The 13862-nt window shown below is 44.3% G+C and overlaps 1 protein-coding gene across 1 annotated transcript in view; it reads right to left on the bottom strand.

Moving 5' to 3' along the window:
- The window catches only part of MYO5B (myosin VB), a 145838-nt gene that overhangs the window by 27930 nt on the left and 104046 nt on the right, over positions 1-13862 (bottom strand). Inside the window, exons 21-26 of the mRNA XM_053932302.1 lie at positions 12637-12876; positions 8670-8909; positions 3748-3832; positions 2177-2325; positions 1310-1429; positions 79-216 (exon numbers count right to left, since the gene is read on the bottom strand). Coding sequence (XP_053788277.1) covers positions 79-216; positions 1310-1429; positions 2177-2325; positions 3748-3832; positions 8670-8909; positions 12637-12876 — 972 coding nt within the window. The remainder of the gene's footprint in view (positions 1-78; positions 217-1309; positions 1430-2176; positions 2326-3747; positions 3833-8669; positions 8910-12636; positions 12877-13862) is intronic.

Below are 13862 nucleotides of genomic sequence, written 5' to 3'. Positions count from 1 at the left end.
AAATTCCTACATCATGTGGCCTCAGGCAATCAAGGAAGGCCAGTTACAAATATGAAATATTAGCAAGATGCCTCTTGCCTGGGATTTCTTGCTCTCTTGCTCCTTTTTCTCCAGCTGGGCTTGCAGCTTCTTCCTCTCCACCTCAAGCTCCCTCACTCGCTTCTGTAGCTTCAGGAAGAGGGTCATGTCCATGGCTGCTTTCTCCATCCCAATCTCCTGGAGAAGAACAGGAGGGAGGGAAAAAAAGAGAAGACCTCAGTGTCAAGTTTTATACCCATGCATAGTGCCAGATGCACCCTGACTGTACGTCAGCCACAGCCAGGAACAAGAGCGTCCTAAGAAACACATGTACTTCCAAAGAGCAAATCCACATTTTAAACACCTATTTTTAGTGTCAGTAAAATACCTGACTTGTTTTGATACATCACTGAATGCTTAACAGCCCAACAGATAGGTAGATGATGGGGGCTAAGAACATCAAAAATGCCCTACTGGGTCCCTTTTAGTCAAGTGTTTATTTGTTGGGGGTTTTTAACTGCCTTCACCTGGAATATTTTATATCCAAGCATTGTCAATACTGATTATTTTGACTTCAGAAAATGCTTTCAGAGCTGTTCAAAAATACCAAAGCAATATAATGCAGCAGCCAGCAGAGGGAAGTGGGGGCTTCTGCAGGTGTGTATTGGGACATAAAATATGGTCCTACAAGGGTAGGGCTGACCTTAGGGACACTGATCACCTGTTAGTGCTCAAGAGTCAGAAAAGTGGAGTTTTAAAAGCAGCTTATTCTATCAGACGTAAGTAAAATACACATTTCCCTCTTCCAGAGGATTCTTGATAGCCAAGGAATAATTTGTGCTGCTCTTTTCTGCATTAGGAGACTGTTGATTTGATTACAGGGCTGTGCTGGCCAGCAATGCATCCGTGAAGATGCACGGGAATGAAAATGCTCAGGGCAAGAGGCCAATGAATTCTGGTGTCCTTGCAGAGAGGGATCATGATACAGTCATGATCCATCAGCACTGGGTGTAACTGCTGTGATGAATTTTCATCAGTCTTCAAGCTGGTATGGCCCAAAGACAGCACTGTATTATTTTTAGAGCCCTGATGCTGCAAACAAGTAGAATTTGCCAGAGCACCACAACCCTGCAGTCCCTCTGACACAATTAACGACGCTTTTCTACAGCACGGAACCAATTTCATCCATCACACCTCATTGCCCAACCCGCACTGCCCGCCTGTGCTGCAAACCCCACACCCATCACGCCCAGAGCAGGGCTCCCCTGCCCTCCCTGCTCGTTCTCTGTACCTCCACCTGCTGTATCACATCCTCTGTGTCCCCGATCTCAGAGGTGCAGATGGATGGGTTATTGGAATCAGACTCCAAGCTGCTCTGGTTGGATGGGTTTCTCCTGTGCCCCGGTGTTTGCTGCCAGGAAATGATGCAGACACATAAAGCACCCAGTGTTAAAGGATTCCTCTCCAAGTGTTGATTCTTTAGAGCAAATATGTGACTATATACTTAAGTTACCTTACAGAGAATTACATGTTCTAAGTTTTTATGCCCTACCCCTGAAATTCACATTAACACTTCAAAGTGCAAAAGTGATATAGAAGCTCAGCGTAAAAATTCGGCATGAATTAAAGGCTCTTCATGACACCACATGCCTGCTAAGTGTGAACATGCAGATCTGAGCTCAAGGTTGTGCTGCTGACAGCACCCTCTTTAAACACTCAGCCTTCCATCAAATCCAGCAGCACTCTGATTTTCAACAGTTTTTCTAACACTTTAGCAATGCTGAACCTAAAAACTCTGGGTTTTGAAATTTTGAAGTCATATTGCTGGAGGCTTTGTTTGTTTGCTTTTTCAACCCAACACCTACACATAAACATCACTGACACAAAAGCAAGACAAGAACAAGCATGGCCCAGCTTTTCCTGAAGTTCACAGACATCTCTAAGCATTTCACAGAGAAGCACGGAAGACCAAGCTCCTTTTGCAAGGCACACAAATGGTTTGGCTCCAGTGCAGATAGGTATCCTTAGAAATATCAAGCACAAACTGCCCACTAATGGCAGTTTTATTTTATGTTTTGGGGGTGAGTGAGCCACGTTATCCCGGCACCAACATCAGGTCCAGGACACAGGGGAACACAGATAATTCCAGTTTTGTTACCTTAAAAATAGTCATTTCATCCCTCAAGTTGTCATATCTCTGCTCCAGACTTGCATACTCTTTTACCAGGTTCTGATAACGAGACCTCTCTTCTTCCAGCTCTTTCTTCATCTGCATATTTACCTCAACTGTGTTTTGTGCAAATTCATCTTCAAAATAGGAATGGGGGGAGGGGGGGAAAGGAAATTGTGAACTTTAGCTCAGAAAAACGCTTCTTGTAAACATGTGAAACAACAACTAATGAACAAAATACTCTCTGCCAAGAGCCTTTAAAATATATGTAAGCGTTCACTAATATTTAGAGACTATTATAATCTGTATTAGTCTCCTCAATATTTGACACAGCTTGACCTCTTCTGCTTGCTAAGCAGTTCTTTTGCCTTGAGTTAAAGAGAAGTCTCCAGCATCTACAAACCATCATTTAACTATGGCAGCTCCAGCTCCCATGGACCAGCCATAAACCCACTTAAGAAAAGACCAGCATGGTACAGAAATACATTTGGGTTGAAAAGGTGGTACTTGCTGCATATTAAAACTTCCCTGCCTGCTTCCCACCAGCAGCTTTGGCATAGAAGCAAATCAAAAGCAGCAGCTCTTCCTCACGCCATCATTGACCATTTATCATGGCAAGATTGTGGGGGTTCAAAGAAGTTTATATCCAAATAAATTCAGTTATTTGTTAAAACCCCCCCTCTGGAAGCAAACCCGGTCCCTCCTCTTCCTAAGGAACCTAAGGCAAATGTAGCCCGTGTGTTGTTTTAAATTGGTGAACAACAAACCAACCCCCTCCACCTCCTTTCTCCCATCTTAGACGCTCCAAAAGCATCCTGTAAGGAATGAATAAACATTTGCAGCAAGTTTTTTCTTAATAGGTTATCTTCATTTCTTTGTTTTGTGTTAGGCTAGGAGCAAAAGGCACTTCACAAGTACCACGGAGCAGTGATAGCTACATCTACAGCATGATGACCTTTGTAAATCCTGCTGCAAAATCAAAGCTGAAAAGGATGACCAAAAATAGAAAAGCTCAATACATGCATGAGAGTCCCTTTTGTGAAATGGGATTTTCCCAGGTTGCTTTCCCTATGTATGACTTGTCAGCTAAGTCTCTGCTTTTAAAAAACACTCACAGGCTCATGTCACACTAGAGAAATCCTTCACCACAGCTCAATAATGTGAATTGTGCTGCCCCTTGGATCCTTTATTAATTATTCTTGGGACACAGCTATTCCCTACTCCATCAGCTTCACTGCCTCCCACACTGTCTGCATGAAATGCTTAAACATAACTGAACTAAATGCACTAAATGAAATGCTTTAACATAACTGAACTAAAAAGCCTTGCTAGGTACTTTATTCTGTATTTCACCAGTTAAACTGGCCTCTGGCTTACCTGTTGTGCAGGTAGTTCTGTTCTTGTAGTAGAACAGCACAAACAGAACTACCTGCACAACAAAATAGAGACAAAAGCCACCAGGAAAGGGTCAAGACGGGAAGATTAGCGCTTTTCAAGGCAGGGAAAACGAGCTCCTCGTCTAATGGAGGCATGATGATGCCACAGGCAGTTAGTCCTACCTTCAGACTGACAGAGAATCTTGCTGTTCAGCTCCTCTTTTTCCTGCTTCAGGAGAGCGTTTTCTTCTTCCAGGTCGGAGATACGCTAGGGAACAAGGCAGAGAGTTACTGCTGGCTGCAGGGCAGGGCTCCTGCAGGGATTAATTTCACCTGGCAGGAGACAGGGGGCTTTGTTCGGCCTCTCTTTGCTCTTTAAAAGATCTGTTCCCCTGTGCTTTGCCACTTATCCTTTGTACACCAGTAGCAGAAACACAGGAGAAATGCACTGCTACAAAAGAGAATGACTTTCCCTGTCTTTACTGCACTTCTCCCTTAACCAATGTTTTCAGCAGAATCTTACAAAATATTGAGCAGCTGAACTTGGTGGCCACGACCTGTAGGAGCAAAGCCCTTGGAAGTGATCAGGTCATCAGATCAGAGGTTTATTTTTAGATTTCAATGGGCTTCATCATTGTCTTCAAGTCACAGCAGCGAGTCACAGCTGCTGGGGAAATAAATCTGCTGATTGTTCTCAGAGTTGTAGCACTTCAGGAGCTGAGATGGACACAGTGAATGCGAGCTGAGTGAATAGATCAGGCTTTTCTAATTTTATTGTACCCAATCCATGTAGCATGATGAGTCACTTCAGTGCTTCCCACCAACTACAGAACCTCTGGTACAGTGAGGAATGACATGTACCAGGGCCCTTGGCAATACAACAGCAGCATATTTAGCAGCCATTAACAACAACTGCCTCGTAAAAAATAATGAGAACAGGAACTAAATCCTGAAAAACACTATTTTCACTTGCCACAACTGCAATGCTGGACTGATGCTGACAGCAACCAATCCTGGAACATCATTCAGCTCCCCGAATTCTGGTGCGTTCAACAGCGTTATCTCAAAACACACCACCATCATATTGTCAAGTGAAATACGCTGCCACAGCCAAGCAGGATGATTCTGCTGCTGTCAGGGGGAGAATGCACATCATCCCAGCATGTGTCATCCCCTATGCCTGCTCCTTCACTTCCCGTAGCCACGGCTTAGGAAACGGCTACACGCAGCAGAAGGATCTCAAGGCACCAGCGATAAACAACGCTGTAAACACCATAATAAGAGTTTTCAGAGTCCAAGAGCAATAATTTTGCTGTCATCACTACATTGAATTTATAGGCAGCCCAGCTGGCATGCACTCCTAGCACAGATTTCAGTCTTCCAAACAAGCACGTTCAAATTAAGGCATTTGATCAAACACTGGCTATGCCAGATACATACTAATGATGAGGACAAGCACAGTGGATGTTTTCCTCTAAGTCACAACTGAATCAGTGCTGTTCCATGAACAAACTGAAAAACCTCCCCACTTGTTACTGTCCCTGTTAATTTACTCCAGCTGTCTGCATTACATCTGTCTGCACCTCTCCTAGGAGGCTGGAGTCTGGATGTACAACTAGAAAGTGAAAAGCACCACAATTTAAGCATACAGAGCTACTGGTGTTTTAAATGCTGTGAACTGAGCCAAGATTTTAATATTCGGTACCAAAACCAACTGCACTCCTTCACCATAAATCACATCTGCCATTAGATCAGCACTAGCGACTTCAAGGTATGAAGAATTCTTAAAAAAATTGGAGAAGAGATACAAGAGGGATGGAATGGAAAGAAAACCTGTGCTGCAATGGGACAGTAAGGAGCTCTACTTGTTTGTCCCATCAGGAAAAGATTAAAGACAGTGGGATTATTTTACTAATGCTTTTTATTGGGTGCTGATAAGGAACTCTCTGCCCAAAGCTATGATGGCTGGAAAACAAAACTGGACCAAAATCTTGAGTATTCTCAACCATGATGAGAGGATATTTGGAAGAGCAGGACTTAACAGAAGCCACAGAAATTATTCCCAGATTTTAAAATTTCTAATCCAGGCTGGGTAGAGGTATTTTTAAGATGTTCTCTTAAACAGGATTTGTTTTCTGCATTCCTGAAAGAGGAACAAGCTCAGAGATCAAAACCTGTGTGTAACCAAGCCCAGTGGGAACGTGAACAGTCCACTACACACAGGGAAAGGCAAAGGGAGCAGGTCACACAATGGCCAGGCAGCACCAACTCCATCCCTGATACCTACATGGACAACTTTTGTACCTCCTGCTTATCTTTCCACATGAAACAGATCCTTGGAGGTGCTTCAAATGCAAGAGTACCTGATTTGAAAGATTTCTGTGGAAGATGCTGAGCAGGGAGCACTTGTGATGGCTGCAGCTCTTATCTAAGTGTTTCCCTGGAACAACCTGCCCATTAGGTCTGCCCCACATCCTCCCCCAGTCTTGTAAGAAAAGGATGATGGCATTTGGCACTTTCCTAATGAAATTCCTGGCCAGGCTGTGAATTATCCTAGCTCACCAAGCGAGAAGAATAGGTGCTACCAAAATGCCTAGAAGGAGCTGTTGGTACTTACCCATATGTTTAAAACTTAATCACAAAATTAAATAAGAAAAGCTATTCTAAAATTAAGGACTTGGACAGAATAGTTATGATGAAGAGATAAAGGACTTTTTTTTTTCAAATCAAAATTGACATGGATTTTCAGGAGCTGAAGAAAAATTAAAGGTTCATCTCAGTCTTACTCTGAAGTGAGATATCTTTGAGAATCTGTCCTACTACATCCATGCCTGTGGTGTCATCTTTATATTGAAGGCAAAAACTGCTTCTCACCTGAATTTAGTTTCATTATGCTTCCCAGCTTCTAGCAGATATTAGAACAACTCAAAAATCTCTTCCCAGAATTTTTCTTGGGAAGTGTTCTGGTTAAATTAATATTTCCAGGAAGGAAACAGGTCCTCTCCATCTTCCCACTTACAAGGAACTGAAGGGAGCAATTGAAAGCTAATGCCAGAAATAGGAGCCTGCACGATTAGAAATGTTTTATAATTAACTATTTTCATGGTGAAATGCACAGTATTTGCTCTGCTGTAGGCAGTTTTACAACAAGGGAAAGCTTCTGCTTTGTTTCCATGCTTTTTAAAAGCATTTCTTCAGTGATAAATCCAACCTTCCATCAAAGTGCTTGAAGGCAATTTGCAATCAAGAACAAAGAGACACAGTTTATCCCCAGCTGCACCACCCTTAAAATCAGGCATCCTTTCAGGCCCTAAAAGCCTGTGCTGCACCCAGCTAATAAACAGAGCCCTGCACCAAAAAGAATCTTATAATTTTAAAAGGAAATCACCAGTTTCACACGTCCCTGTGTGGTGCACCACAAGTGCAAGGAGTGGAGCAAGTGATCGCCTGGCAGCTCTCTTGGTCCAGCCAAGGACAGCAGGTGTACAGACTGTTCACCTCTTCGAGAAGCACAACCAACAGTGCATTTCAGTCATGCCAGAGGTTTAGGGCAAATCACCCTGACCACGGTCCTTCACCACAGCTCCTCAGCCAAACCCACCCCCTGAGGGCTCGGCTGGTGCTGTGTGAAGTGCGCTAGAGGAGCCTCATAAGGACATTCTTCCACTGTAATATTAATGCAGCTATTTCCAGGATCCTTTTTTTTTTTTTTTTAAATTTCCAAAAGCGACTCGTCTTCAGGTTGTCACACACCAAGTACTGTTCTAGAATAACAGCTGCAAAACAGCCTTTTCTTTGCAATTTATTGAGTAGAAAGGTCCTAAATTATTTCCAATAGCAAGATCAAAGATTCAATTCAATTTCTGGTACAGGAGAGATATCATGGATTTAACTTGAGCAGCCACAAGCATTTGCAGAAGGAAACTGAATTCTCAGCTCAGTGCCTCAGGTTAAGAGAATGGGTGTTACTCAGAATTAATCTGATCAGCAAAGAAATTCAGGGCAAAAGGTCCATCTTTGCTATTTTCAAACTCTATTTCAAAGTCTACACTCTGGAATCTCTTTCTCCCACTAGAACGCCTTCTTGTACAATGGTGGCAGTGTTGGACCACTCCCATCCCAAGAGGTAAAGCACAGGATTGCTGCACTTGATTGTCCTTGTGGCTCCTTTCCAAACCATGAAATTCTGTGGGTTTGCATGAAGGAGGAAGAAAAAAAAAAAAAAAAAAAAAAAAACAAACTATTCTGTGTATATCCCAGCTCCAAACCCCATAAAAATCTGTAACAACCAGCAGCTGGTGCTGGAGCAGCGCCTCTCCTCAGGGAGGGAAGTTGGTCCACACATTGGTCATACTCTGTGTGTACCTATAACACCAGCTAGGTTAGAAATTGAGCCTTGTGTCTCATCCCAGGTTGGGGTGAGGAATATTTACATCTTCCTAATATTTGCAGCAGATGTGACAGACCTCCCCAGTAATTTGCATTACACAACCTTGAGGAATCACTGTATACACATGAAGCTCTGGCATTCACATGAAGCTTAGGACAGGAAAAGCAGCTTCAAGTTGTGCCAGGGCAGGTTTAGATTGGGTATCAGAGAAACTTTTTTCACTGAAAGGCTTGTAAAGCATTGGAACAGACTGCTCAGGGTAGTGGCGGAGTCACCAGCCCTGGAAGTGTTCAAAAACCACATGGATGTGACACTTGAGGACATGGGTTAGTGCTGAACACGATGGTGCTGGGCTGATGGTTGGACTTGGTGATTTTACAGGTCTTTTTCAACCTTTACAACTCTGTGATTCCATGATGTCCATGGTTATTAGGCATCCCGATTTCCAGATGCGTTTGGGTTTGGGGCGTTTCCTTGTGGATGGCAGCACAAAAGGCATCGGGGTGGTGTGTCCTGACACAAGGCAGCCACTGCCCCTGCAGGGATGTCTACCTGCCCTGCCCCAGGAGCTGGGGTAAATCCTAGGGGCATTCAGCAGGAGAACTAACAGTCAAAGAACAGACACTCCCCTTCAGAGCTGTGAAGAGTGAGCCCTCACCAACACGGCCACCTGCAGGAGACAACCTGAGGCAGGCAGACAGACAGACAGATGTACCTTCCTCAGCAGGTCCCTCTCCTTGCCGTGGCTGTCCTCCATGACCTCCCTCTCCCCGTGAGCCCTCTCCAGCTCCATCCGCAGCCGCTCCATCTCCTCCTGCAGGCTGAGGAGCTGCTTGCCATCACCCTGCTGGGTCTGCTGGTACTGCTGCAGCTCCTTCTTCAGCTTCTCCACCTCGGAGGAGTGGGCCGATGTCAGCATGGACAGCTGCTCATTCAGAAGCTTGTTCTCCTTGTTCTGCAGCCAGCATCCCAGAAAGAAGAAAACAAGAGCACAAGTGACATCAATGCATGCAGCATCAAAAGCAGCCACTCAAATCCTCAAGCATGGTGGGTGACAGACCCACAATAACAATAATTCCATGCATATGCTAATGAAGCTTATAAAGCTAAAATCTATTTCTAAACTGTGACAAAAGCTCAATAATATTTTGGCAACGATTACAGAAGCATTTGTCAAATTGGTACTACGCTGATATCACTCAGAACAAAGGCAAGAAACTCTTGGTAGCACTGGCAACCAAACCAAAATACTACACTTCTACTACAGCTTCCAAACAGCATTGCTTAATGTGATTGGTTTGCAGTTTTGGGGAGTTTGTAATATTCCTTTTGCAGTTTACCCTGCTATTCCTGAATCCCATGCCTGCAGAAACCTGGAGTGACAATACAGAACGGCAGCTTCAAGCACAAGGAGCTCCCCAAACTCCAGTTTTAAGTCATGTGCCACCTCAGCCATCCTTTCATTTGCTCGGGTTTTCACTTCTAAAGCACTTAGCAGTGATTTTCTCCCCAGTTTTGAGAACTGAAAATTCAGCAGACCTAGCTGATTTTTGGGCTTCAAATCAAAGTCAATGGGCACTGTGACCAATAAAATATCATCGTTATTAGATATCCACAGGCCAAAGACCTAGAGTTTCATTAAAAGCCTACTACAGAAGCTGTGCTGACTTTGGGTAGATAATCTCGATACCACAAGAACCATTTTGAAACTTAAAATGCATTCTGGTTTTTAAAGTCTTGCTCTGATCATCCTTCTGGCCCTTCTTAAGGTGACCTCCCAAAGCAACCCCTCTCCCTGCATCTCAGCGCTCTGAAGCAAGATAAAGACACATCTCAAATGGAAAAACAAGTAAATGAGGCATATTAACATTTTTTTCCTTTGCTCCCTAGTAATGAATTATTAATGAACATCAAAATTCAGCATTCGTATCATATTAGGAAATTATAATTTCTGCATGACCAAAGGCATTTCATAGAATTCTAGAACGATTTGAGCTGGAAGGGGCATTAAAGCCCATCTCATTCCACCCCCTGATATACAAATACAAGATAAATGCACAGGAATGGTTCTGGGTTTTTTTATTAAAAACTACTGACATGAGAGAGCATTTACTGGGTTGCTCCCCACTGCAATCAGAGATTGCTCAACAGTTAAACCCTGTTAAACTCAAACTTGCTTTATTTTCAATCATTATCTAGCCCTGTAGACCTGAGACAGTCCTGGTTTCAACTTGGGCTCTGTGAAAAACCCTAATTTATTTTGCTACCAAAGGCAGATGTAACAAATTCATCAGCTTGTTACCCAAACTAGTTTTATTCCCAAAAATGCTCAGAGATACAGTAGTGCTTGCAAAGAGAGTGTAGAGAGCTCACAATGTGTCTAAATACTGGCTGCAAGAACATGCAATACTAAATTAGGCACATGCCTTGTAGGTGTCTCAGGCAATTCCAACAAACAGATTTAAAGAAAATTACCTGAAGGAGAGAAAAAAAAAAAAAAAAAAAGAGAAGGAATTGGTCCAATGTAAATACAAAAGAAAGTGCTTCAGTGAGGATGTTTTGCAGCAAAATAGATCAAAATCTTTCTTCTGTGTGCAAAAAATCCCTCACCTGATTAAAAAACCTAATTAAATTATTCCAGTTACAGATGCCAGAGCATCTGAGCTGGGGCTGACATACAATAATAGGTTTTAATGTTTTCAAAGAAAGATCTCTTCCTTAGGGGCACACGGAGGATTGCATCTCTACTCATGCATGAGCTAAAGTAGCAGAAATAGAAACATTTTCTTCCTCAGCTACTCAAGAATACATCACAACTGCATCTCTCCAGGTTACCTGCTATATGCTTTTTTTTTTTCCTTGTAAAGTTAATTGGTATTTTCAAAGGTTGTGTTTATAGATTAGCAAGGACTGAAAGCAAGATCCTTCAGGGAAACTACGATACTGCAAATGCACCGTGCCAGAAAAAAGATTCAGTGCACTGAAAAAAGAATCTACTGGAAAGGTGCCCCTTAGCACTTCCAAAGCATCCCAGGGAAACCTGGCAGCCCTGGAAGGATGGTTAAATTCAGCTCCCTGGACAGACCACCAGAGGTACCCCAGAGCAGGAATTCTTTCCTGCAAAAGCTACATGGAAAGCATCAAAGAAACTCCTACAACATAGTCTGTGGAGAGACTGAAGGAGAGCAAGATGAGCTCAAGACCATTATTTCTGCCTGGTTAAAAGCTCTCCATGACTCCTTTCCGAAAGCAGATCCTTTTGCGGCTTTCAAAACCCATAACAGGAAAGCCAATGTTAACCAAATATTGTTTTTTTTCCTTTACTGTTCTACTGCCACACTTCTCTTAGCAAGGAAATAGGGAAAAAATACAAACTATAACATATCACTGATGTTCCAGTGTCAAGACCAGCTGCTCAGCAGATCCAACATTGACATTCACACTCATTGCATGAGTTAAGCCCAAATTATCTCGACCTGGACTGACTCTTCCTATTCAATTCCACCAAAATACCTTCTGGATGACAGGTCACACCAAAACTTATTCTGAGAGTTTCCCATTCCTAAGCTACTGCTAGCAAAATCTAAGTATGGAAACAGGCATTTTAAAATTAAACACCAGGGTAAGTTGGAAGTCTGGAAGTTGGACCCTGTTGCGGTGCAGTTAATGCACTGCAGCCAATTAACACTGCAGTGAGGGTGACCACAGCGATGCAAAGCCCCGTGTGTCCTGACTCTGCACTGTCTGAGCCAACACAGAGCCACCCCCAACACAGGACTGCTCCTGTCATACTGCGGTGGGGAGATTTCAGGTGGTGAGGGAGCCGTGTGGGATGGACAAGGGTCTCTGACACCATCTCAGAATGATAAACTGGAATTATCACAAACTGGTGCTACAAATCAGGGGCAATCCCAGCTGAAGAGAATGTTCTCCTACCTGTAAAAATTCAGTTTAAGGGTACAAGTGGATATGAATTTCCCTGTTGATATTAGTCAATACAACTAGGTACCACTCAGCACTTCTTATGATCGCCCCTCAATTCCTTGTATAGCAACACAGAAGGTATTTAACAAAATAATTTGCACACATTAGTAGGTGTAAAAATTATTCTGCTATGTCTGTAAAATCAAACCATTATTCTGCAGCTTATTAATGGCAAATGCCTACTGATGAAAACACCCCTGTGATCAAACAGTCACTGTAAGGTCATTAACTCATGCCACGCAGGGATCTGTCACATCACACCATCCCACCCTCCCCTTACTCCTGGAGAGTTGCTGTGTCTACTAACACAAAGTAAACGTGGATAACCCAAATTGCTGTTTATCTTCCAGGGAACGTGACTCCCAAGAACACGGGGTTCACAACACCAGTGGCGGCACGCACTCTGCACGCTCAGTGCCCGCGGAGCAAAAAGCACAGCAGGGCAATTCAGCCCCAAACCCATTGGATCCCACGTGCAGCAAGCAACACCTCCCAGAAGTGCTGTTCCATTTTCCCCCTCTGAGCCCTGCTGGGCAGTCCCCGCAACAATTCCAGTGCAGCTTGTGCAGCTCCCTGAGCAAGCTGTGTCCCACCCTTACAAACGCTTGGCTGCCACCGACACGACCCTTGCAAGACAACACGAAAAGGCGTAAGGCGGCGGACGGGCCAGGCCTGTCCTAGCACGGCCCGGGACGTACCTGCTCATCCACCTTCCTCTGCAGCTGCACCACCTTGTTCTCCATGCCGATGTTGAGCTTCTTGAGGTGCTGCGCCGAGCGTGCCTCGATGCGGAGGGCCTGGAGCTGGCGCCGGGCCCTGAGGCGCCGCCAGTGGCACTGCAGCACCACGGCGGCGGCCCGGGCCCGGCGGAACCGCGCGCGGGCCAGCCAGCCCCGGGCGTACTTCTGCAGGATGGTGGCCTTGTGCTCCATCAGCATCTGCAAAACACGGGCACGAGGGGGCAGTTAACAGAGGGAAGGCATAGAACTGTGGGTGCACAGAATGTTTGGGTTGGAAGGACCATCCGCCATGGGCGGGGACACCTTCCGCTACACCAGGGTGCTCCAAGCCCTGTCCAGCTTGGCCTTGGAATCTTCCAGGGATCCAGATGCTCTGGGAAACCTGTGCCAGGTCCTACCCACCCTCACAGCCTTCCCAATATCTTCTCTAAATCTACTTTCCTTCAGCTGAAGGCTGTTCCTGGAAGGTCACTCTGGTTTGGCTACAACAAACATTAAACACTTCACAAAGTGCCCTGGGAAGGGCTTCTCCTCCAAGAAATGTCCTGGTAGACGCAGGTGCTGATGGCTGGAAACAGAGGCTGTTGTTTTGCACCCTCCTTCATGGACTGTTCTCAATGGATGCAGGCAGGACACCTCTCCTAGGACCTCAAAGTAAAGACTTGCTCGGCCAGTGACATGAGGGGATATTATCCTGGTTGTGAGGACTTGGTGGGAGCAGGTGGCGTCTGGGCTCAAGTGTGACTTCATGGACCACCTCAGAAGAGTACTGAGATCCACCAGAGCCACAGCTCCGGAATTTATTAATGGTTATTAATTTATTATTGGTGTGTCATGAACAGACACACCAACACTTAGCAATGAACTTACTGTCCCCTCAGCATCAGACATCGCCCACACCAGAACAGACCTGTAGATTTTCTTTTTCTGTGTTCCGCCTCTGCATTATGATAATTTTTACTGCAGATAAATGTTGTCCTAATGGGATTTCATATCATGTGGATAACCTTCAAATAAAACCATGAGTGCTTTCACTACAGTCTGCAACTAGTTCTCTAGCACAATTCAATTAGTAGTAATTTTTAACTGTTTTCATGAAATTTCTGGCATGTTTGCATTGAAATTCTTCCCCAAAATTTACAGCTATCTTGTCAGTCAGTGGCAGTTCAATTTTGCTCTCTAAA

This window comes from Vidua chalybeata, chromosome Z (genome assembly GCF_026979565.1).
Source record: "Vidua chalybeata isolate OUT-0048 chromosome Z, bVidCha1 merged haplotype, whole genome shotgun sequence".
Classification (NCBI taxonomy): Eukaryota; Metazoa; Chordata; class Aves; order Passeriformes; family Viduidae; genus Vidua; species Vidua chalybeata.
The sequence above is the reverse complement of the archived record's forward strand: the minus strand, read 5'-3'. Positions and strand labels throughout refer to the sequence as shown.